Source organism: Oncorhynchus mykiss, chromosome 10 (genome assembly GCF_057628025.1).
Source record: "Oncorhynchus mykiss isolate SJ-2025 chromosome 10, ASM5762802v1, whole genome shotgun sequence".
In the NCBI taxonomy this organism is placed as follows: Eukaryota; Metazoa; Chordata; class Actinopteri; order Salmoniformes; family Salmonidae; genus Oncorhynchus; species Oncorhynchus mykiss.
Window position 1 is genome coordinate 43,087,826 of NC_143031.1, and position 24,436 is coordinate 43,112,261.

At 44.3% G+C, this 24,436-nt stretch overlaps 1 protein-coding gene across 9 annotated transcripts in view; it reads left to right on the forward strand.

Annotated features, from left to right (window-relative positions):
* Positions 1-24,436, forward strand: part of LOC110533114 (neuroligin-2) — a 79,443-nt gene that overhangs the window by 47,357 nt on the left and 7,650 nt on the right. For all 9 annotated transcript variants that reach the window (XR_016483714.1, XR_016483715.1, XR_016483718.1 and 6 more), the window contains exon 5: positions 21,409-21,594. Coding sequence is in view for 1 of the 9 variants with exons in the window: in XM_036990359.2 (XP_036846254.1) it covers positions 21,409-21,594 (186 nt within the window). In the remaining 8 variants the exon portion in view is untranslated. The remainder of the gene's footprint in view (positions 1-21,408; positions 21,595-24,436) is intronic.

Below are 24,436 nucleotides of genomic sequence, written 5' to 3' on the forward strand. Positions count from 1 at the left end.
GTGTTTGCATACGTGCGTGTATGTTTGAATATGTAACAGTACAATGTGCCATCCATCCTCACCACCCACACTCTCAATGGACAAAAACGTTTTTGGCCTGAAAAGAGAAAGACAACTGCTCCACATTTCTACAATAGGTTTAGCACATAATCACACAGTATTATCCTATACTTATGCACGCGCACACTCACATATGCCAACCGTATTTCAGCCTGTGCCTTTAACAGAGAGATGGAAGGGATGGAGGGAGGGGACGACAGAGAAGGGGGATAGAGACAGATGAGAGAGGGAGAAACAGAGAGACATAGCTAAAGAGAGGGAAGGAGCAACAGAAGGGGGAGATGGGAACAATCTAAAAATAAACCATCAGAAGTGCTTTTTAAATCTGCGGCGAAGCAACAAAAAAAAATTCATTCAAACAAATGTTAATGCAATGTGGCCACGGCGCGCACGCACACAAACACACATATAGGCTTACACACATCTCTATATACTCACATACAGTTACATAAGGGGTTTCACTTTCTTTTTTAGCGCTTGGTGGATGTTAAGTTAATTCATGATATGCTTGTGATTTGTGAAAGGGGGGAATATGTCTATAAGAAAATCCTAAATGTCTGCCATGTACAGTCCAGGAGTGTTTAGCATGGTGAAGTTAGGAGTGTGTATACTAGTACCTACCTACAGTAGAGCTCCACCCCAACGCTGCTGCCTGCTCACCTTGCCCCTACCTTCCTCCTGGCTGCTCCAGGCCCATGCAGCCTCCTGATTTGTGCTGCAAAGCCATCTGTTCTGACTAATTAACTAATTAACTAATTAATGAACTCTGGGAAAGGGCCCACCGTCACTGGGCTGTGGGAGAGAGAGAGGGGCTGTCTCACATCAAGAACACTCCGCTCTCCTCCTTCTCCTTTTTTCTTCTTCCTCCTCATTCTTCTTCTTCTTTTTGTTCATCTCATCCCCGTTCTCTCCATCAGATCAGTACCATCTGATTGACAAAATCGGATGATTCTTAATGAGTTAATCTCATGTGTTTGTTTTTCTCCCTCTGCAACCAACAAACACCAAATCACAGAATTATGATTCCCAGCTCTCTCCTGATGCAACCAAGGAGTTATTTTAGTTATTAATACTTCAGCATACATTCTATTGGTTTGGATGTACAATATAATTACAACCCCGGCTCAGACTGAATAAATAGAGCCAGTATTGCGATCATATGGTTATTGTTGCATGGGGCTGTCAGGAGAGAGTGAATTCCCTTGCACAAATTAACCGAGTGGAGGAAGCATGAAATGAAAAGAGAAAGGGTTGTGATGTTACTGTATGGAATCATAATTTAGATGGTCAAACGACACACGAGAATAGAATATACCACAACCCAATACTGCATACCACAACAGGATAACATTGTAGAGAGCACAACAGCCCAATAACAGAATGCAGTGCCATAGTGGTTTCTATAAAACACACAGATACCGATGAAGGCCACGGTGGATACAGTTGATCTCAAAGGTTACCTTACAATGAGCAATTTCACTTATGAGTCCAATTTTACGCTGTTAGACACAGGCTCGTGTTTACAACAATATTAAAAAGAGCAAACCGTCCATGAACAATTTAGTCTGAAAACACAGCACTTCTCTGTGAGCACAGCCTCATCTGTGGAGGACAAACAGCTTACAGTAATACTCCATCTGTAAAGAACAAACACAGGACATTTGACGTGTACATCTGTGGATTTACCTCCATTAAGGGATTTTATACACAACCTGACCCCTGTGTTTGTCCCTCTGTCTCTATAATTCTGTTTTGTCTATGTATCTCTCCTAGTCTTCTTACTACACTGCTCAAAAAAATAAAGGGAACACTAAAATAACACATCCTAGATCTGAATGAATGAAATATTCTTATTAAATACTTTTTTCTTTACATAGTTGAATGTGCTGATAACAAAATCACACAAATGAGCAATGGAAATCAAATGTATCAACCCATGGAGGTCTGGATTTGGAGTCAAAATTAAAGTGGAAAACCACACTACAGGCTGATCCAACTTTGATGTAATGTCCTTAAAACAAGTCAAAATGAGGCTCAGTAGTGTGTGTGGCCTCCACGTGCCTGTATGACCTCCCTACAATGCCTGGGCATGCTCCTAATGAGGTGGTGGATGGTCTCCTGAGGGATCTCCTCCCAGACCTGGACTAAAGCATCCGCCAACTCCTTGACAGTCTGTTGTGCAACATGGCGTTGGTGGATGGAGCGAGACATGATGTCCCAGATGTGCTCAATTGAATTCAGGTCTGGGGAACGGGCGGGCCAGTCCATAGCATCAATGCCTTCCTCTTGCAGGAACTGCTGACACACTCCAGCCACATGAGGTCTAGCATTGTCTTGCATTAGGAGGAACCCAGGGCCAACCGCACCAGCATATGGTCTCACAAGGGGTCTGAGGATCTCATCTCGGTACCTAATGGCAGTCAGGCTACCTCTAGCGAGCACATGGAGGGCTGTGCGGCCTCCCAAAGAAATGCCACCCCACACCATGACTGACCCACCGCCAAACCGGTCATGCTGGAGGATGTTGCAGGCAGCAGAACGTTCTCCATGGCGTCTCCAGACTGTCACGTCTGTCACATATGCTCAGTGTGAACCTGCTTTCATCTGTGAAGAGCACAGGGCGCCAGTGGCAAATTTGCCATTCTTGGTGTTCTCTGGCAAATGCCAAACGTCCTGCACGGTGTTGGGCTGTAAGCACAACCCCCACCTGTGGACGTCGGACCCTCATACCACCCTCATGGAGTCTGTTTCTGACCGTTTGAGCAGACACATGCACATTTGTGGCCTGCTGGAGGTCATTTTGCAGGGCTCTGGCAGTGGTCCTCCTTGCATAAAGGCGGAGGTAGTGGTCCTGATGCTGGGTTGTTGCCCTCCTACGGCCTCCTCCACATCTCCTGATGTACTGGCCTGTCTCCTGGTAGCGCCTCCATGCTCTGGACACTACGCTGACAGACACAGCAAACCTTCTTGCCACATCTCGCATTGATGTGCCATCCTGGATGAGCTGCACTACCTGAGCCACTTGTGTGGGTTGTAGACTCCGTCTCATGCTACCACTAGAGTGAAAGCACCGCCAGCATTCAAACGTGACCAAAACATCAGCCAGGAAGCATAGGAACTGAGAAGTGGTCTGTGGTCACCACCTGCAGAACCACTCCTTTATTGGGGGTGTCTTGCTAAATGCCTATAATTTCCACCTGTTGTCTATTCCATTTGCACAACAGCATGTGAAATGTATTGTCAATCAGTGTTGCTTCCTAAGTGGACAGTTTGATTTCACAGAAGTGTGATTGACTTGGAGTTACATTGTGTTGTTTAAGTGTTCCCTTTATTTTTTTGAGCAGTGTATATCTCGGTCTCTCTCTTATTGGCCTTGTATCTATGATGGGTTGGTTCCCTCCCTCTGATACACAGAGATGTGTTTGGACAATGTAAAGTCCCTTCCGTGATCTTCATCCCATCTGTCCATCACTCTTCATCATCCACGTTCCGTTTGAATAATGCACTGAATCTATATGCTTCCTTTGTATCCATCGCCTTTCACATCTCCTTTTTCTTTCCATTCCAAACCCCCCTTCCTCCTCTCCTCTCTGGGTAGAGCTCTATTCACCTACTCATGTATTCTTAATATAGCTGTTTGTTCGGTTACTTCCTGATAATTGTCCTGTTCGTATCTGAGACACTGGGTATGTAGTATAGGTCGACCGATTAATCGGAATGGCCGATTAATTAGGGACGATTTCTAGTTTTCATAACAATCGGAAATCGGTATTTTGGGGCGCTGATTTGCCATTTTTTTTTATTTTTTATTATTAAATTATTTTTTATACCTTTTATTTAACTATGCAAGTCAGTTAAGAACACATTCTTATTTTCAATGATGGCCTAGGAACGGTGGGTTAACTGCCTTGTTCAGGGGCAGAACGACAGATTTTCACCTTGTCAGCTCGGGGGATCCAATCTTGCAAACTTACAGTTAACTAGTCCAACGCAAAACGACCTGCCTCTCGCTCATTGCAGTAAGCCAAGGTAAGTTGATAGCTAGCATTAAACTTATCTTATAAAAAACAATCAATCATCAGATATTATCTAGCGTGTCCTGCGTTGCATATAATCTGACTGAGCATACAAGCATACAAGTATCTAAGTATCTTTCTGAGTGGTGGTAGACAGCAGCAGGCACGTAAACATTCATTCAAACAGCACTTTCATGCGTTTTGCCAGCAGCTCTTCGTTGTGCATCAAGCATTGCACTGTTAATGACTTCAAGCCTATCAACTCCCGAGATGAGGCTCGTGTAACCGAAGTGAAATGGCTAGCTAGTTAGCGCGTGCTAATTCTCATCGTGTTGCTGGTTCAATCCCAGGGAGGAGGGAGGAGAGGGACAGAAGCTATATATTGTTACACTGGCATTACTAAAGTGCTTATAAGAACATCCAATAGTCAAAGGTTAATGAAATACAAATGGTATAGAGGGAAATAGTCCTATAATTCCAATAATAACTACAACCTAAAACTTCTTACCTGGGAATATTGAAGACTCATGTTAAAAGGAACCACCAGCTTTCATATGTTCTCATGTTCTGACCAAGGAACTGAAACGTTAGCTTTCTTACATAGCACATATTGTACTTTTACTTTCTTCTCCAACACTTTGTTTTTGCATTATTTAAACCAAATTGAACATGTTTCATTATTTGAGGCTAAATTGATATTATTGATGTATTATATTAAGTTAAAATAAGTAGTCATTCAGTATTGTTGTAATTGTCATTATTACAAATACATTTTAAAAAATCGTCCGATTAATCGGTATCGGCCTTTTTGGTCCTCCAATAATCTGTATCGGCGTTGAAAAATCATAATCTGTCGACCTCTAGTATGTAGGGCCTATTCCCTCACACTGCAGACTAGGTAGTTCCTATACAATACCTAAGTGGCTGGACACACACACACATACAAGTAGTTGATGTAGAGTTTGATCTGTCAAACTGTATTTCACACCTTGTGTGTGTGTGTGTGTGTGTGTGTGTGTGTGTGTGTGTGTGTGTGTGTGTGTGTGTGTGTACCTAGGCTTGCTGTGATCCTAAGGATGGTGTATTGGGCTATATGAATGTGTATTTTTTTATGTAACCAGGTAGGCCACTTGAGAAGAAGTTCAAATGAACAACTGCGACCTGGCCAAGATAAAGTAAAGCAGTGCGCCAAAAACAACAACACAGAGTTACACATAAACAAACATGCAGTCAATAACACAATAGAAACATCTATATACAGTGTGTACAAATGTAAATAGGTCACAGAGGCGAAGTAATTACAATTTACCATTAATACTGGAGTGATAGATGTGCAGATGATGATGTGAAAGTATAGATACTGGGGTGTAAAAGATCAAAAAGATAAATAACAATATGGGGATGAGGTAGTTATGAGGTAGCTATTTACAGAATTGGCTGTGTACAGTGATCGGTAAGCTGATGCTTAAAGTTAGAGAGGGAGATATAAGTATCCAGCTTAAGTGATTTTTGCAATTTGTTCCAGTCATTGGCAGCAGAGAACTGGAAGGAAAGGCAGCCAAATGAGGTGTTGGCTTTGGGGATGACCAGTGAAATATACCTGCTGGAGCGCGTGCTACAGGTGGGTGTTACTAGGGTGACTAGCGAGCTGAGATAAGGCGGGGCTTTACTTAGCAAAGACTTATAGATGACCTGGATCCAGTGGGTTTGGCAACGGATATGTAGCGAGGGCCAGCCAACGAGAGCATACAGGTCGCAGTGGTGGGTAGTATATGGGGCTTTGGTAACAAAACGGATGGCACTGTGATAGACTACATCCAATTTGCTGAGTAGAGTGTTGGAGGCTATTTTGTAAATGACATCGCCAAAGTCAAGGATCGGTAGGATAGTCCGTTTTACGAGGGTATGTTTGGCAGTATGAGTGAAGGAGGCTTTGTTGCAAAATAGGAAGCTGATTCTAGATATAATTTTGGATTGGAGATGCTTAATGTGAGTCTGGAAGGAGAGTTTGCAGTCTAACCAGACACCTAGGTATTTGTAGTTGTCCACATATTCTAAGTCAGGACCGTCCAGAGTAGTGATGCTAGTCGGGCGGGCGTGGGCAGCAATTGTTTGAAGAGCATGCATTTAGTTTTACTAGCATTTTAAAAGCGGTTGGAGGCCACGGAAGGAGAGTTGAAGCTCGTTTGGAGGTTTGTTAACACAGTGTCCAAAGAAGGGCCCGATGTATACAGAATGGTATCGTCTGAGTAGAGGTGGATCAGAGAGTCACCAGCAACAAGAGCGACATCATTGATATATAGAGAAAATAGTCGACCCAAGAATTGAACCTTGTAGCACCCCCATGGAGACTGCCAGCGGTCCGGACAACAGGCCCTCCGATTTGACACTGAACTCTATCTGAGAAGTAGTTGGTGAACCAGGCGAGGCAGTCATTTGAGAAACCAAGGCTATTGAGTCTGCCGATGAGAATGCAGTGGTTGACAGAGTCGAAATCCTTGGCCAGGTCGATGAATACGGCTGCACAGTACTGTCTTTTATCAATGGCAGTTATGATATCGTTTAGGACCTTGAGCGTGGCTGAGGTGCACCCATGACCAGCTCGGAAACCAGATTGCATAGTGGAGAAGGTACGGCGGGATTCAAAATTATCGGTGATCTGTTTGTTAACTTGGCTTTCGAAGATTTTAGAAAGGCAGGGCAGTTTGGGTCTAGAGTGTCTCCCCCTTTGAAGATGGGGATGACCGCGGCAGCTTTCCAGTCTTTGGGGATCTCAGACGATATGAAAGAGAGGTTGAACAGGCTTGTAATAAGGGTTGCAACAATTTTGACTGAACATTTTAGAAAGAGAGGGTCCAAATTGTCTAGTCCAGCTGATTTGTAGGGATCCAGATTTTGCAGCTCTTTCAGAACATCAGCTGTCTGGATTTGGGTGAAGGAGAAGCGGGGGGGACTTGAAAAAGTTTCTGCGTGGGGTGCAGAGCTGTTGTCCGGGGTAGGGGTAGCCAGGTGGAAGGCATGGCCAGCTGTATAAAAATGCTTATTGAAATTATCGATTATCATAGAGTTATCTATCGGTGGTGACAGTGTTTCCTAGCCTCAGTGCAGTGGGCAGCTGCGAGGAGGTGCTCTAATTCTCCATGGTCTTTAGTGTCCCAAAACGTTTTGGAATTAGTGCTACAGGATGCAAATTTCTGTTTGAAAAAGCTAGCCTTAGCTTTCCTAACTGACTGTGTATATTGGTTCGATGCTAATGCAGAACGCCGCAGGATGTTTTGTGCTGGTCAAGGGCAGTCAAGTCTGAACCAAGGGCTATATCTGATCTTAGGTCTACATTTTTTAAATGGGGCATGCTTATTTAAAATGGTGAGGAAAGCACTTTTAAAGAGCAACCAGGCATCCTCTACTGACGGGATGAGGTCAATATCCTTCCAGGATACCCGGGCCAGGTTGATTAGAATGGCCTGCTCGGTGAAGTGTTTTAGGGAGCGTTTGACAGTGATGAGGGGTGGTCGTTTGACCGCGGACCCATTACGGACGCAGGCAATGAGGCGGTGATCGCTGAGATCCTGGTTGAAGACAGTGGAGGTGTATTTAGAGGGCAAGTTGGTCAGGATGATATCTAAGAGGGTGCCCATGGTTACGGATTTAGGGTTGTACCTGGTAGGTTCCTTGATCATTTGTGTGAGATTGAGGGCATCTAGCTTAGATTGTAGGACGACCAGGGTGTTAAGCATATCCCAGTCAGGTCACCTAACAGTACAAACTCTGAAGATAGATGGGGGGCAATCAATTCACTTATGGTGTCCAGGGCACCGCTGGGGGCTGAGGGGGGTCTATAACAAGTGGCAATGGAGATACTTTTTTTCTGGAAAGGTGGATTTTTAAAAGTAGACCCAGATATTCCAGCAGTCTATTGTACACTACGCTATAATTCAAAATGGTAGCACAGTGACTCTTTCCAATTTGTTCTATGATGTATTTACATCCATATATGATTTGGTTTTACCTTCAACATAAATTGATGTCAAATTGATAGATTTACAGTGTTCAGCCTTTTATAAAACTATATACATTAACAAGGCATTACATCATTTTGAGTCAGTACTTATCAGTTTTGAGCAGTTTGATTGTAATAGTTTTCAAAGTGATAGTTAATTGTATTGTTATCAAATGACATGAAAATCATAGAAAAAATGTATTAAATATTACATTTGGAAAAGCAGATACTTAGATTGAATGTGTATCCAAATTGAAAATTGTGTCGCCGTAAAACCCCCTAAAAATATTCATGCCTTTTGCGGCCTGTGGCCGTTGTGCCCTCGTGCAAAATATAATAATTTGAATTCTATTCTCCCTGAGTGCTGCTTGCGCCGAAGCACCTCTCACTCACATGGCTCTCCATCATGTGATTGGGTCTTTCTCACAGGCTACAAGTGAAGACAGACACATCGGGGACGCAACTGCGCACGTCCTTATCCAATTCCGAGGCGCATATTGAAGATATTGGAAGAACTGTTCACATGTACTTTTCGTCAGCCAAGAACATAAGTAGGCCTAACGAACAGCAAAAGCATTAGCCTATGTCAATCTACTATCCCCCATAGTAGAAAAGTTTACCTATTCTGTGCAATAAATAAATATTCCAAACATACTAGTCTGAGACAGTATATTAGTCTGGGACAGTTGTGGGATGCGATAGATCCCAAATTAATACAACCACTAGCATCAAAAAAACTTTTTTACGCAATGAGGCTGACGTAGCAGATCAGAACATTTAGCCTAAAATGTTGATAAATTATTAGGCTATTTCTTCACATTATAAGCGCATGTAACGGCCGTTGGCGGTGGAAGAAGAGGAGGACCAAAGCGCAGCATGGTAAGTGTCCATGTTAAATGTATTCAATAACTGAACACTGAAACACAAAGTAAACAAAAGAACAACCAAAACAGTCCTGTCTGGTAGAGACACAGAGACAGAAAACAACTACCCACAAATCAAGTGGGAAAAACAGGCTACCAAAGTATGGTTCTCAATCAGAGACAGCAATTGACAGCTGCCTCTGATTGAGAACCATATCAGGCCAAACACATAGAAAACCAAAACTAGAACAACACATAGAATGCCCACCCCAACTCACACCCTGACCAACCTAAACAAGAAACATAACAAAGGAACTAAGGTCAGGACGTGACAGCGCAGCAATGCGTACACAGCAGAAGAAGCGCGAATGGCCAAATAGCAGAAATACACAATTATCAAAAGTGACCCATTTTTTGTTTTTGTTTTTTATGGTGAAAAATATCTTCCCCCAAACTTGAAACTCATGTGTTGCATATGTATGCAAGTTATGCTCTATACCCCTTGTAAAGTGGATTAATGTGCTTAATTTTAAGAAGTTATTTGGCCACTTCAGTTGTGATTCAAACCTTATCAAAACATATAGGCCTATGGGCTAGGCTACATGAGGTGTGCAAAAAAAAAATACATGTAATCTATGCACTTAAATAGCAAATGGAAGATGATTTTCCCGTGGTTCATTTTCATGCCAACCAGGAAAGCTATACTCCTGTTGTAAAGATAAGCAATATGCTTAATATTAGGAAGGTTAAGAAATAAATATAGTAGGTCTAGCCTATAGAAAATGGCTGTCAGTCAAAACCCATACAGAGCTATGAAGCGCAGAGCCTGAGCTCTGACGTCATTTACATAATCTTACTTTCAGCCACTGCGTTCCAGTTTGTGCTTATCAGTACCCAAATCTGCCATTTACAACCCGTATATGGGTATGCGTGTAAAAGGTTACCATCTTAGAAAGTAGTAGAATGTTACAATGTAGTATTAGTGTAGTAGTACAGTACTAACATCTTGATAACTAAAATACATATTATAACATCCTTTAAAAGTAATAAACTACTGTGCCTTGCAAAAGTATTCATCCCCCTTGGCATTTTTCCCATTTTGTTGCTGTCACACCCTGACCATAGTTTACTTTGTATATTTCTATGTTGTGGTTGGTCAGGGTGTAATCTGAGTGGGCATTCTATGTTACATGTCTAGTTTGTCTAGTTCTATGTTCGGCCTGATATGGTTCTCAATCAGAGGCAGGTGTTCGTCATTGTCTCTGATTGGGAACCATATTTAGGTAGCCTGGGTTTCACTGTGTGTTTGTGGGTGATTGTTCCTGTCTATGTGTTTTCACCAGATAGGCTGTTTAGGTTTTCGTTACGTTTATTGTTTTTGTAGTGTTTGTGTTTAGTGTGTTTTTTCATTAAACATGAATCGCAATCGACACGCTGCATTTTGGTCCGATCCTTGTTCTACCTCTTCATCAGAGGAGGAGATAGAAGAAAACCGTTACAGAATCACCCACCACAAAAGGACCAAGCAGCGTGTCAACAGGCAGGAGCAGCGCGAGGAGATGCGCAATAAGGATTTCTGGACATGGGAGGAAATCCTCGACGGGAGAGGACCCTGGGCTAAACCAGGGGAGTGTAGCCGCACCAAGGTGCAGCAGGAGAAGGAACAGAGGCAGCAGCAGCAGGAGCAGCAGCAGCTGCAGTGGGAGAGGCTGCACCACCTGGAGAAATGGACATGGGAGGAAGAACTGTACGGTAAAGGACCCTGGGCTCAGCCTGGAGAATATTGCCGCCCCAAGGAAGAACTGGAGGCTGCGAAAGCAGAGAGGCGCTGGTATGAGAAGGCAGCACGGCGACGCGGATGGAAGCCTGAGAGGCAGCCCCAAAAATTTCTTGGGGGGGGGCTAACAGGGAGTATGGCTATGCCAGGTAGGAGACCTGGGCAGACTCCCTGTGCTTACCGGGGGGCTAGAGAGACCGGACAGGCACCGTGTTATGCAGTGGTGCGCACGGTGTCTCCAGTGCGGGTGCATAGCCCGGTGCGGTATATTCCAGCTCCGCGTGTCGGCCGGGCTAGATTGAGCGTCGAGCCTAATGCCATGAAGCCGGCTCTACGCAGCTGGTCCCCAGTGCGTCTCCTTGGGCCGGCTTACATGGCACCAGCCTTGCGCTCGGTGTCTCCGGTTCGCCTGCATAGCCCAGTGCGGGCTATTCCACCTCGCCGCACTGGCAGGGCGACCGTGAGCATTCAACCAGGTAAGGTTGGGCAGGCTCGGTGCTCAAGAGCTCCAGTGCGCCTGCACGGTCCGGTTTTTCCAGTACCACCTCCACACCCCAGCCCTCCGGTAGCAGCTCCCCGCACCAGGCTTCCTGTGCGTGTCCTTGGCTCAGTACCACCAGTGCCAGCACCACGCATCAGGCCTACAGTGCGCCTCGCCTGTCCAGCGCTGTCGGAGCCCTCCTCCTCTCCAGCGCTGTCGGAGTCTCCCGCCTGTTTAGCGCTGTCAGAGCTTTCCGCCTCTACAGCGCTGCCGGAGTCTCCCGCCTGTTCAGAACTGCCAGTCTGCAAGGAGCTGCCAGTCTGCAAGGAGCTGCCAGTCTGCAAGGAGCTGCCAGTCTGCATGGAGCTGCCAGTCTGCATGGAGCTGCCAGTCTGCATGGAGCTGCCAGTCTGCAAGGAGCTGCCAGTCTGCAAGGAGCTGCCAGTCTGCATAAACCTGCCAGTCTGCAAGGAGCTGCCAGTCTGCAAGGAGCCGCCAGAGCTGCCAGTCTGCAGGATGCCGCCAGAGCTGCCAGTCTGCAAGGAGCCGCCAGAGCTGCCAGTCTGCAAGGAGCCGCCAGAGCTGCCAGTTAGCATGGAGCAGCCAGGGCCGCCAGTCAGCATGGAGCAGCCAGGGCCGCCAGTCAGCATGGAGCAGCCAGGGCCGCCAGTCAGCATGGAGCAGCCAGTCAGCATGGAGCAGCCAGGCAGCATGGAGCAGCCAGTCAGCATGGAGCAGCCAGAGCAGCCAGTCAGCATGGAGCAGCCAGAACTGCCAGTCAGCATGGAGCAGCCAGTAAGCATGGAGCAGTCAGTCAGCATGGAGCAGCCAGTCAGCATGGAGCAGCCAGAGCTGCCAGTCAGCAGGGAGCAGCCAGTCAGCATGGAGCAGCCAGTGCTGCCAGTCATCATGGAGCAGCCAGTCAGCATGGAGCAGCCAGATCTGCCAGTCGACCAGACTCTTCCAGATCTGCCAGTCGACCAGACTCTTCCAGATCTGCCAGTCGACCAGACTCTACCAGATCTGCCAGTCGACCAGACTCTTCCAGATCTGCCAGTCGACCAGACTCTTCCAGATCTGCCAGTCGACCAGACTCTTCCAGATCTGCCAGTCGACCAGACTCTTCCAGATCTGCCAGTCGACCAGACTCTTCCAGATCTGCCAGTCGACCAGACTCTTCCAGATCTGCCAGTCGACCAGACTCTTCCAGATCCAACTACCTGCCTGGGCTTCCTCTCAGTGCTGAGCTTCCTCTCAGTGCTGAGCTTCCTCTCAGTGCTGAGCTACCCATCAGTCCCGAGCTACCTCTGTCCCGAGCTGTCCCTCTGTCCCGAGCGGTCATTAAGGAGGGTAACCTATCTAGGGACGCTAAGGAGGTGGACTAAAACTGTTATGGAGTGGGGTCCACGTCCAGCGCCAGAGCCGCCACCGCGGACAGATGCCCACCCAGACCCTCCCCTATAGGTTCAGGTTTTGCGGCCGGAGTCCGCACCTTGGGGGGGGGGGTACTGTCACACCCTGACCATAGTTTACTTTGTATATTTCTATGTTGTGGTTGGTCAGGGTGTGATCTGAGTGGGCATTCTATGTTACATGTCTAGTTTGTCTAGTTCTATGTTCGGCCTGATATGGTTCTCAATCAGAGGCAGGTGTTCGTCATTGTCTCTGATTGGGAACCATATTTAGGTAGCCTGGGTTTCACTGTGTGTTTGTGGGTGATTGTTCCTGTCTATGTGTTTTCACCAGATAGGCTGTTTAGGTTTTCGTTACGTTTATTGTTTTTGTAGTGTTTGTGTTTAGTGTGTTTTTTCATTAAACATGAATCGCAATCGACACGCTGCATTTTGGTCCGATCCTTGTTCGACCTCTTCATCAGAGGAGGAGATAGAAGAAAACCGTTACAGTTGCATTACAACCTGTAATTTAAATTTATTTTTATTTGGATTTCATGTAATGAACGTACACATAATAGTCCGAAGTGAAATGAAAAAAATTACTTATATATTTTCAAATACATTGAAAATTGGTGCATGCATATGTATTCACCCCCTTTGCTATGAAGCCCCTATATAAGATCTGGCGCAACCAATTACCTTCAGAAGTCACATAATTAGTTTAATAAAGTCCACCTGTGTGCAATCTAAGTGTCACATGAGCTCAGTACATATACACCTGTTCTGAAAGGACCCAGAGTCTGCAAGACCACTAAACAAGGGGCATCACCAAGCAAGCAGCACCATGAAGACCAAGGAGCTCTCCAAACAGGTTAGGGACAAAGTTGTGGAGAAGTACAGATCAGAGTTGGGTTAAAAAAAAATCTGAAACTTTGAACATCCCACGGAGCACAATTAAATCCATGATTAAAAAATGGAAAGAATATGGCACCACAACAAACCTGCCAAGAGCGGACCACCCACCAAAACTCATGGACCAGGCAAGGAGGGCATTAATCAGAGAGGCAACAAAGAGACCAAAGATAACCCTGAAGGAGCTGCAAAGCTCCACAGCGGAGATTGGAGTATCTGTCTATAGGACCACTTTAAGCCGTACACTCCACAGAGCTAGGCTTTATGGAAGAGTGGCCAGAAAAAAAGCCATTGCTTAAAGAAAAGAATAAGCAAACACGTTTGGTGTTCGCCAAAAGGCATGTGGGAGACTCCCCAGACATATGGAAGAATGTACTCTGGTCAGATGAGACTAAAATTGAGCTTTTTGGCAATCAAGGAAAATACTATGTCTGGCGCAAACCCAACACCTCACATCACCCCGAGAACACCATCCCCACAGTGAAGCATGGTGGTGGCAGCATCATGCTGTGGGAATGTTTTTCATCGGCAGGGACTGGGAAACTGGTCAAAATTGAAGGAATGATGGATGGTGCTAAATACAGGGAAATTCTTGAGGGAAACCTGTTTCAGTCTTCCAGAGATTTGAGACTGGGACGGAGGTTCACCTTCCAGCAGGACAATGACCCTAAGCATTCTGCTAAAGCAACACTTGAGTGGTTTAAGGGGAAACATTTAAATGTCTTGGAATGGCCTATTCAAAGCCCACATCTCAATCCAATTGAGAATCTGTTGTATGACTTAAAGATTACTATACGTCAGTGGAACCCATCCAACTTGAAGAAGCTGGAGAAGTTTTGCTTTGAAGAATGGGCAAACATTCCAGTGGCTAGATGTGCCAAGCTTATAGAGACATACCCCAAGAGACTTGCAGCTGTAATTTCTGCAAAATGTGTCTCTACAAAGTATTGACTTTGTGGAGGGTGAGTATTTATTCCTGCTCAAGTTTTCCGTTTTTTTTGTCTTACATCTTGTTGTTCCACAATAAAAAATATTTTGCATCTTCAAAGTGGTAGGCGTGTTGTGGTAGGCGCAATTCCAGGTTGTACGGCATCAAATAAGGAAAAATGCCAAGGGGGGTGAAATGGGGCTGTCAATGTCATGTCGTATCCATCAAAATCCAAGGATTTGGTACAGAAAACCTTTAGTACCAAGACACTGGGGGGAATGATAAATAAAATAATTTGGCCATGAACTTTCAGTAGATTAGGAACTGATTCCATTGTAAATTCATACCACACAGTTATTGTCACGTATACTCACTCTCCGGCCTCTAGGTCGTCAGACTGCTGATTATCCCGCACACCTGTCACCATCGTCTCGCGCGCCTCATGAAACTCACCTGGTCTCCATCACCTCCTTGATTATCTTCCCAAAATCTGTCACTCCCCTTGGTTCTTTCCTCAGGTGTTATTGACTCTGTTTTCGTGTCGGTGCGTTGTTTGTGTTTCGTGTTCATTGTTCCTTGTATTTATTACAACACTCACTCCCTGAACTTGCTTCACATGAATGACAAAAGAAAGTATAAATGAAAGCATGCTGAAAACAAATCTTTAAAAAAAATGCAACTGTAACAGATGCTACAAACAAAATCCATATCGAGACAACCTGAGACTAGCTGATTTATGGAAAAACACAAATATAAACACTTGTGTGTTTTTGTCTGAATGATTGTTCAGTTGTGTGATAAAGCACATGAAAAACATCGACTAGATAATGATATGCTCACCATTTCTTGTCTTATTAACTACCATGTTACCCAATAGCAAAAATATAACATAGACATTTCAAAACTGTTATTTTTGAAGTGCTGAATAGAAAGAATAGTACATGGTAAATATATAATATTCCATGCAGTATTTGACTATAACTTGACATGCAATTGTTATTATTATTTCTATCCTCGGCAGGTTGTATTCCAGTCTTACAATCTCATTCTCCTTGTAAAGAAAAGTATTGTGAAGCATTTGGCTGCTTTAAAAATGTTGCACGGTGTTGTATGTCATTTCTGCCCTCCATGCAACACCACAAGATCGCCTTTTCTTATATGACTTGTCAACTGATACAGTATCGCCTGTCTCGCTCCTTGAAATGCATCAGCTTACGAAGTATCAATGGCATTCAGATAATGAGTGGAATATATTGTTAGATATAACCCAGGTTTTTCAGCAGTGCACTGTACACTATAATTCCAAATTGTAGCACGTAGTGACTCTTTCTACTTTGTCCTATGATGTAGTATTTGAAGCCACATCCAGATATGATTTGGTTTTACCTTCCAACATAAATTGACTCAAATGTATACATTTATGAGGTAAAAATATAGAAATGTACGGTGTACAGCCGTTATCAAACTATATCCGTTAACTAGGCATTACATACTTTTGGTTCGTTACTTATCCATTTTGAACAGTTTGATTAACTGATAGTAAATCATATCAAAAGTGAAGTGAATATTGCATTTTGAAAAGCAGACACTTAGATTGAATGTGTATCCAAATTGAACGAGTTATTTGGTGCAGTGAATGTGTTTGTTGTACTCCGTCAATTGAAAATGTGCTTAGAGTTTTGAAACATGAGACATTTTGATGATCAGATTTAAAGTCTTTGTGCTCAGAGTTGTGAAAATATTTCATAGAAAAATTGCACCAAAGTGAACTTCCAAGGCTCTGTGAAGTCCAGCCAACTGCTTGTTGATTCCCCACTGGGCCAGGTGTGAATGCTCTGGGAGCCCTAACACCGTACCCAAACTGGCCGCGCGCAAATTGATTTTGTCCCCCCACACCAAACGCGATTATGACACGCAGGTTGAAATATCAAAACAAACTCTGAACCAATTACAGTGCCTTGCGAAAGTATTTGGCCCCCTTGAACTTTGCGACCTTTTGCCACATTTCAGGCTTCAAACATAAAGATATAAAACTGTATTTTTTTGTGAAGAATCAACAACAAGTGGGACACAATCATGAAGTGGAACGACATTTATTGGATATTTCAAACTTTTTTAACAAATCAAAAACTGAAAAATTGGGCGTGCAAAATTATTCAGACCCTTTACTTTCAGTGCAGCAAACTCTCTCCAGAAGTTCAGTGAGGATCTCTGAATGATCCAATGTTGACCTAAATGACTAATGATGATAAATACAATCCACCTGTGTGTAATCAAGTCTCCGTATAAATGCACCTGCACTGTGATAGTCTCAGAGGTCCGTTAAAAGCGCAGAGAGCATCATGAAGAACAAGGAACACACCAGGCAGGTCCGAGATACTGTTGTGAAGAAGTTTAAAGCCGGATATGGATACAAAAAGATTTCCCAAGCTTTAAACATCCCAAGGAGCACTGTGCAAGCGATAATATTGAAATGGAAGGAGTATCAGACCACTGCAAATCTACCAAGACCTGGCCGTCCCTCTAAACTTTCAGCTCATACAAGGAGAAGACTGATCAGAGATGCAGCCAAGAGGCCCATGATCACTCTGGATGAACTGCAGAGATCTACAGCTGAGGTGGGAGACTCTGTCCGTAGGACAACAATCAGTCGTATATTGCACAAATCTGGCCTTTATGGAAGAGTGGCAAGAAGAAAGCCATTTCTTAAAGATATCCATAAAAAGTGTCGTTTAAAGTTTGCCACAAGCCACCTGGGAGACACACCAAACATGTGGAAGAAGGTGCCCAATTTTTCAGTTTTTGATTTGTTAAAGTTTGAAATATCCAATAAATGTCGTTCCACTTCATGATTGTGTCCCACTTGTTGTTGATTCTTCACAAAAAAATACAGTTTTATATCTTTGTTTGAAGCCTGAAATGTAGCAAAAGGTCGCAAAGTTCAAGGGGGCCGAATACTTTCGCAAGGCACTGTATATTAATTTGGGGACAGGTCAAAAGCATTAAATATTTATGGCAATTTAGCTAGCTAGCTTGCAGTTTCTAGCTAATTTGTCCTATTTAGCCAGCTTGCTGTTGCTAGCTAATTTGTCATGGGATATAAACGTTGAGTTGTTATTTTACCTGAAATGCACAAGGTCCTCTACTCCAACAATTAATCCACACACAAAACGGTCAACCAAATCATTTCTAGTCATCTCTCCTCCTTCCAGGCTATTTCTTCTTTGGAATTTATATGGCGATTTGCATCTAACTTTCATAATTACCATGACGACCGACCAAACTGAGTTCAACTTTCAATCACCCATGTGTGTATAACCAATGAGGAGATGGCACGTGGGTATCTGCTTCTATAAACCAACGAGGAGATGGGAGAGGCAGGACTTGCACCACGTTCAGCGTCACAAATAGAACTGACTTCTATTTTAGCACTTGGCAACGCAGACGCTCGTTGGCGCACGCGAGCAGTGTAGGTGCAATAATTGAAAAACATGTATGTTTACATTTATTTTGCCATGCTCGCACACACGACGCAAGCGGTGTGGTCAGCATGTAAGCCTCGCCCCAACCGGTTTGATTACAATGCTGGATTTCAGCCCAGAACCTAAAACGCACCTCATTCAAAACGGTTTCAACTGGCCCCCCAACCAAAACCCTACCCTCAACACCAGAACTGTTTCAACATGGCCAACCCCCTCCTCTCGTCTCCACCCCACAAAATGTATCAAAAGGCACAATAGACCTTAGTTCCTCAAATAGTTTAATACACTGCCCCTGATCAACGGCATAACACATCTTTGTCCCACAACTGACCAAGGACTCTACTTGATTAAAAGCATCAAGTCTTTTGTCTTACATATTGCCCAAAACACTACCCCCAGGATCACAACAAGCCCCTCACACCTGGGTACACACACACACACACACACACACACACACACACACACACACACACACACACGGCAGCAGAACGTACATCAAAGTAATCCAAATCAAAGTAGTCAGATCAAAGGTGTTTACATACAACATGTGGCGACCACGTGCTTATCTAATTTAATGACCTGATTTGATCACCGCCTGACACGCCCACCTCATGAATCATGAGGTGTGAAATACAGTTTTCACAGAACAAATCAACTATTCACACACACTGACAGCTCTGTCCTTGGAACAGTGAACACTGCAGGCTTTTACTGAGCCACTGTAATGGAGAACAGCACATCACTACTCCTAATTGGCACTCATAGCTCTGACTCCACTCATAGCCAACTGTTTCAGTGTGTGTGTGTGTGTGTGTGTGTGTGTGTGTGTGTGTGTGTGTGTCATTGCTCATAGTTCATGATTAGAACATACAATTCAATCCCACACATACCAGGTCTGTATGATTTATAAAGTTGCCTATTTAAGTTATGCAAGCTACAATTAATTCATGATAATGGTTTCTCACCGTCTCCCCTGAAGAAGAAACATCAATCATTCACAATATAAGACTTGAGAATTTTAAACAACCATCATATTGGTATGTGGTGGTAGGGTATTACCAGCAGCTGTGATGGTATTACCATGGTTCCAGTAGCAGGAAGGGGTAGTTTTTCATGAAGTGTTGTCTGGTGGATGCTTAGAGAGCTCTTCGTCTCATATTTTTCATTTCTGTTCAAATCACTCTCAATCTAGTGCTCTCTAGCCTTCATTTATGTCTCTCTCCTCTTTCTTTCTCTCTGCCAGATCTCTCCTTCTCTCGCTCTCCGAGGTTGAAGACTCTCCTCACAGTTCCTTGGCCATTACCTAAAGCGAGTATTGAATATGCATGAGTTCGGCCCCCATAAACTGCTGCTCTCAGCTCTAAAGTCGGCAGGAAGCCCAACTTAGCAGACAGGAAGAGTATGGAAAAGAAAACAGAGGGAGAGAGAGCGGCAGGAGGAGGAGGAGAGAGAGAGACATCTTAAATATTGGCAGATAACCATATTCCCTCTTACCCAATCAAAGGCAGTGGGGAGAAGCTCATGTGAGCATGCAAGTGTCTCTGACTCTAAGTCCATGTGTGTGTGTCTAGATCTCTGTGACTGTAGCTCTGGCCGGTTGCCAGGCAACAGAGGCAGGCAGACAGTTCAGCACATGGATGTTATGAGAGCTGACACATCTTCACACCTCTGGCCCTGGCCAGCAGCACGGGTCACAGTTTAAGGGTCGTAGGGTCACTGAGTCACAGGAGGCCAAGAGCTTTCGCTCGCACAGGGGTTAGAGGTCAGATTATTTTGGTCTCTTTTCTTTGACTTTGGTGCCGGGGATAGTTAAGCAGCAGTGGATGAGTGAATAGCTGCATTTCATATGTCTTTGTTCCTCTGTCTCTCCCCAGGCCTCTCTCTCCCTCTCTCTGCCCTTTGCTCCTTACAAACAGGGCTACCGAGAATACAAAACCCTCTCCCGGAGCCATGGAAGGATTTCACCATATTTTCCCATGTAGTTCCTTGTACTGTAGTTCCTGGAGTGGTGTTTTCCTTGATCTGCATGGTGTGGAATCATGGAGGCAAGATGGCATGCTCTGCTCAAGGACAATCAATTACACAACACGCTTAGCTAGGATTCTGTTACTGACACATCATGATCCATTTAATCTGGCTGTCAAGGTCATTATTCAGGCAATAATACAGTTTTTGGCAAAACGCTGTATAATATGTATAATCACCGATCGCAGAATGCCACTTCCTAGCTATCAAATCCCTTTTCATAAAGTCATGTCTAACACATGTCAGTTCACACGTGTGCTCCTCTCCTGGTACAGTTGTAGCATGTCAGTACCACAGGTATTAATCACTGCCGGCATTGTTTACAATCCACCCAGTAACTATCAAGTCCAAACTACCAATTAACCAGCAGACAGTGATGCAGGCAGACAGGCAGAGAGGCAGGCCGATGAGTGTGTGTATGTCTCGTAAAGCAGTAGCTAGGCCTCAGACCCACAGATAACAGAGTGCTGCTCTGCTACCAGTGTGCCCAGGGTTTTATGTGAAAACACCAGCAACACCAATTAGCTGTCCAACAATGATGGTGAAGGAGATAATGGGTTTATGAAGTGGTAACAGGTTTATATATACAGTATATATATATTTTTTTTTTTACCATTTTTTTTAAATATATATATATTTATTTTTTATTTTTTTTATAGATATTTATAGATATATAGCATATATTTATAGATATATACGCTATATATATAAATATATATATATTTGTTGCATTATATATATATATATATGTGTGGGGCAAAAAACGTATTTAGTCAGCCACCAATTGTGCAAGTTCTCCCACTTAAAAAGATGAGAGGCCTGTAATTTTCATCATAGGTACACTTCAACTATGACAGACAAAATTAGGGAAAAAAATCCAGAAAATCACATTGTAGGATTTTTAATGAATTTATTTGCAAATTATGGTGGAATATAAGTATAGGAAAAATGCCAAAGGGCGTGAATACTTTCGCAAGCCACTTGCACTCATTTCTTCCTCTATATTGGAAGCATATGAAACGTGTCTCCTGTGCCTCTCCTAACGAGCTCTCTTTACTGCGTTCATTTAACGACATGGGTATTAAAAATGAGTGTCATTGCTTTTATCAGATAATACAGTGCTTGACTAATTTAGCAAAGTTTCTGTTAAAGCACTTGAGGATGCTAACGAGCTGCAGCCTCGTAAATACCCAGGCCACTGTCACCGAATGCTGCTGCCATCTTTGTTTGTGGAGAACAGAAAAAGACCCGGATGAAATATTAAATTATTTGGTATTCTCTCCTTGAATCTCTTCCTACTCCTCTTCAACTAACCCCCTTCTGCCTTCTTATTTCTTCCTCGCTCTCATTCTGCTCTCTTTCTTCTCTCATTAATATTCCCTCTGTCATCGAATCACCCTTGTCACCCTCACATGCCTCATCCCTCCATCCCTCCCTTCATCCCCCTCTCTCTCGCTCTCTGTCCTGCAGGGTTTCTGAGTACCGGGGACCAGTCAGCCAAGGGGAACTATGGTCTGTTGGACCAGATCCAGGCTCTACGTTGGCTCAATGAGAACATTGGCCATTTTGGAGGAGACCCAGAGAGGATCACCATCTTTGGCTCCGGCGCCGGAGCCTCCTGTGTCAATCTGCTCATCCTCTCCCACCACTCTGAGGGTAAGGACCAGTCATCATCGTTTTAGTCATTAGCAACAACAGCAGCATAGCCAACATCATCAAAAATATTCATCAGTCATCCTCTATAATGACAGCGATCTCATCATCACCATCGTTGCTTTTAAAGCGCCTTGAGATGTATTTAGTTGTGTGTGACGTGTACTGAAATTCATTGTTTAGCTGCCAGGTACGGCCTACATGTAAACATGTAATAAACTGCTACTGAAACGAATCTAGGACAACAATCCCCACCGTCACTGTCAAACCTGTCATCGTTATCACAAACTGTCATTTTCATCCTCACTACCATAGCAACATCCAAGATGATTTTAAGTGTACTTCAGGTGTGTGTCACCAAGGAAACCCAGAAAGGTGTTCTTAAAGACAAACGTCCCTCTTGCCTCAGTTTCATAGTGTCTAACTGAGCAACAAGGTAGTATGGAATTGAACCCTAGGATGATGTGTGAATTTGAATGAGGTATAAAATTGGATATAACTTTCGGCCCGTGTGGATACGACTATCAGAAACATAGAATAGGTTTCGTAGAATCAGATCAATATGCACCAGACAGCCGTATGAATTTGACTTTGGTATAGGAATAGGAGTCTCAGTTTGTGTAGCTATCAGAGGGAGAGACTGGCGTGTGAGTCAGGACTTTGGGACTGTGTTAATATGGATGTGTGCCTGTGTATGTGAGACAGGTGTTTGACAGAACTCTAATGAGGACTGAAAATATGGATGTCTGTCTGAGCAGGAGAGAGCAGAGCTGAGCTGAGCTCAGGACTTGAGCCGCAGCTGAGACGAGTCTTAATTGATTTCATAGGGAGAGGAGCAGGGGAGGGGGCACTTGCAGAGGATGGGGGATGGAATGGAGGGGAGGGGGTCTTAATTATTAATGTCAGAATCTGCAGATGAAAACAGGGGGACAACAAGGCACTTTACATAACGGTGCAGCAGTTCTCTCTCTCTCTCTCTCTCTCTCTCTCTCTCTCTCTCTCTCTCTCTCTCTCTCTCTCTCTCTCTCTCTCTCTCTCTCTCTCTCTCTCTCTCTCTCTCTCTCTCTCTCTCTCTCTCTCTCTCTCTCTCTCTCTCTCTCTCTCTCTCTCTCTCTCTCTCTCTCTCTCTCTCTCTCTCTCTCTCTCTCTCTCTCTCTCTCTCTCTCTCTCTCTCTCTCTCTCTCTCTCTCTCTCTCTCTCTCTCTCTCTCTCTCTCTCTCTCTCTCTCTCTCTCTCTCTCTCTCTCTCTCTCTCTCTCTCTCTCTCTCTCTCTCTCTCTCTCTCTCTCTCTCTCTCTCTCTCTCTCTCTCTCTCTCTGTCCGTTTAACACAGCCACCAGTCAGTGTTAACGCCAACACGACTGTGTGCCGGGCCTGTCGCCATTTTCTTGTCGCTGCCTCCGTATGTGATGTGAGGAAACCAGCGGATTTGCCAAGCCTAATGTTTACAATGATTTAGTGGGGCTTTGGAGAGAGGCAGTGTACCCGGAACAGTGCTCCCTCCATATGTAATACTTCACGGTGCCACGGTGGTGGATCCTCCATCCACGCACCATACCCCATAATAACAAAGCGAAAACAAATATTTTTTTGTTGTAAAGGTATTTTTTTTTAAATTAAAAAAACAGAAATACCTTATTTACATAAGTATTCAGACCCTTTACTATGAGACTCAAAATTGAGCTCAGGTGCATCCTGTTTCCATCGATCATCCTTGAGATGTTTCTAAAACTTGATTGGACATGATTTGGAAAAGCACACACCTGTCTATATAAGGTCCCACTGTTGACCGTGCATGTCAGAGCAAAAACCAAGCCATGGCCGTGGAGCTCTGAGACAGCATTGAAGGTCCCTAAGAACACGGTGGCCTCCGTCATTCTTAGATTGAAGAAGTTTGGAACCACCAAGACTCTTCCTAGAGCTGGCCGCCCGGCAAAACTGAGCAATCTGGAGAGAAGGGCCTTGGTCAGGGAGGTGACAGAGCTCCAGAGTTCCTCTGTGGAGATGGGACAACCTTTCAGAAGGACAAACATCTCTGTAGCACTCTACCAATCAGGCCTTTATGGAAGAGAGGCCAGACGGAAGCCATTCCTCAGTAAAAGGCACATGACAGCACTCTTGGAGTTTGCCAAAAGGCACCTAAAGGACTCTCAGACCATGAAAACCAAGATTGCACTCTTTACCCTGAATGCTAAGCGTCACATCTGGAGGAAACCAGGCACTGCTCATCATCTGGCCAATACCATCCCTACAGTGAAGCATGGTGGTGGCAACATCATGCTGTGGGGATGTTTTTCAGAGGCATGGTCTGGGAGACTAGTCAGGATCAAGGGAAAGAGGAATGGAGCAAAGTACAGAGATGAAAACCTACTCAAGAGCGCTCAGGACCTCAGTCTGGGGTGAAGGTTCCCCTTCCAACAGGACAACGACTCTAAGCACACAGCCAAGACAACGCAAGAGTACCCTGAGTCCCTGAATGTCCTTGAGTGGCCCAGCCAGAGCCCGGATTTGAACCCGATCGAACATCTCTGGAAAAACCTCAAAATAGCAGTGCCGCGACGCTCCCCATCCAACCTGACAGAGCTTGAGAGGATCTGCAGAGAAGAATGGGAGAAACTCCCCAAATACAGGTTTGCCAAGCTTGCAGTGTCATACATAAGGAGACTTGAGGCTGTAATCGCTGCCAATGGTGCTTCAACAAAGTACTGATCAAAGGGTCTGAATACTTATGTAAATGTGATATTTCATTATTATTATTTTTATAAAGATTTACAAAGTTTTGAAACATGTTTTTGCTTTGTCATTATGGGTTATGGTGTGTAGATTGAGGGGGGGGGGGACTATTT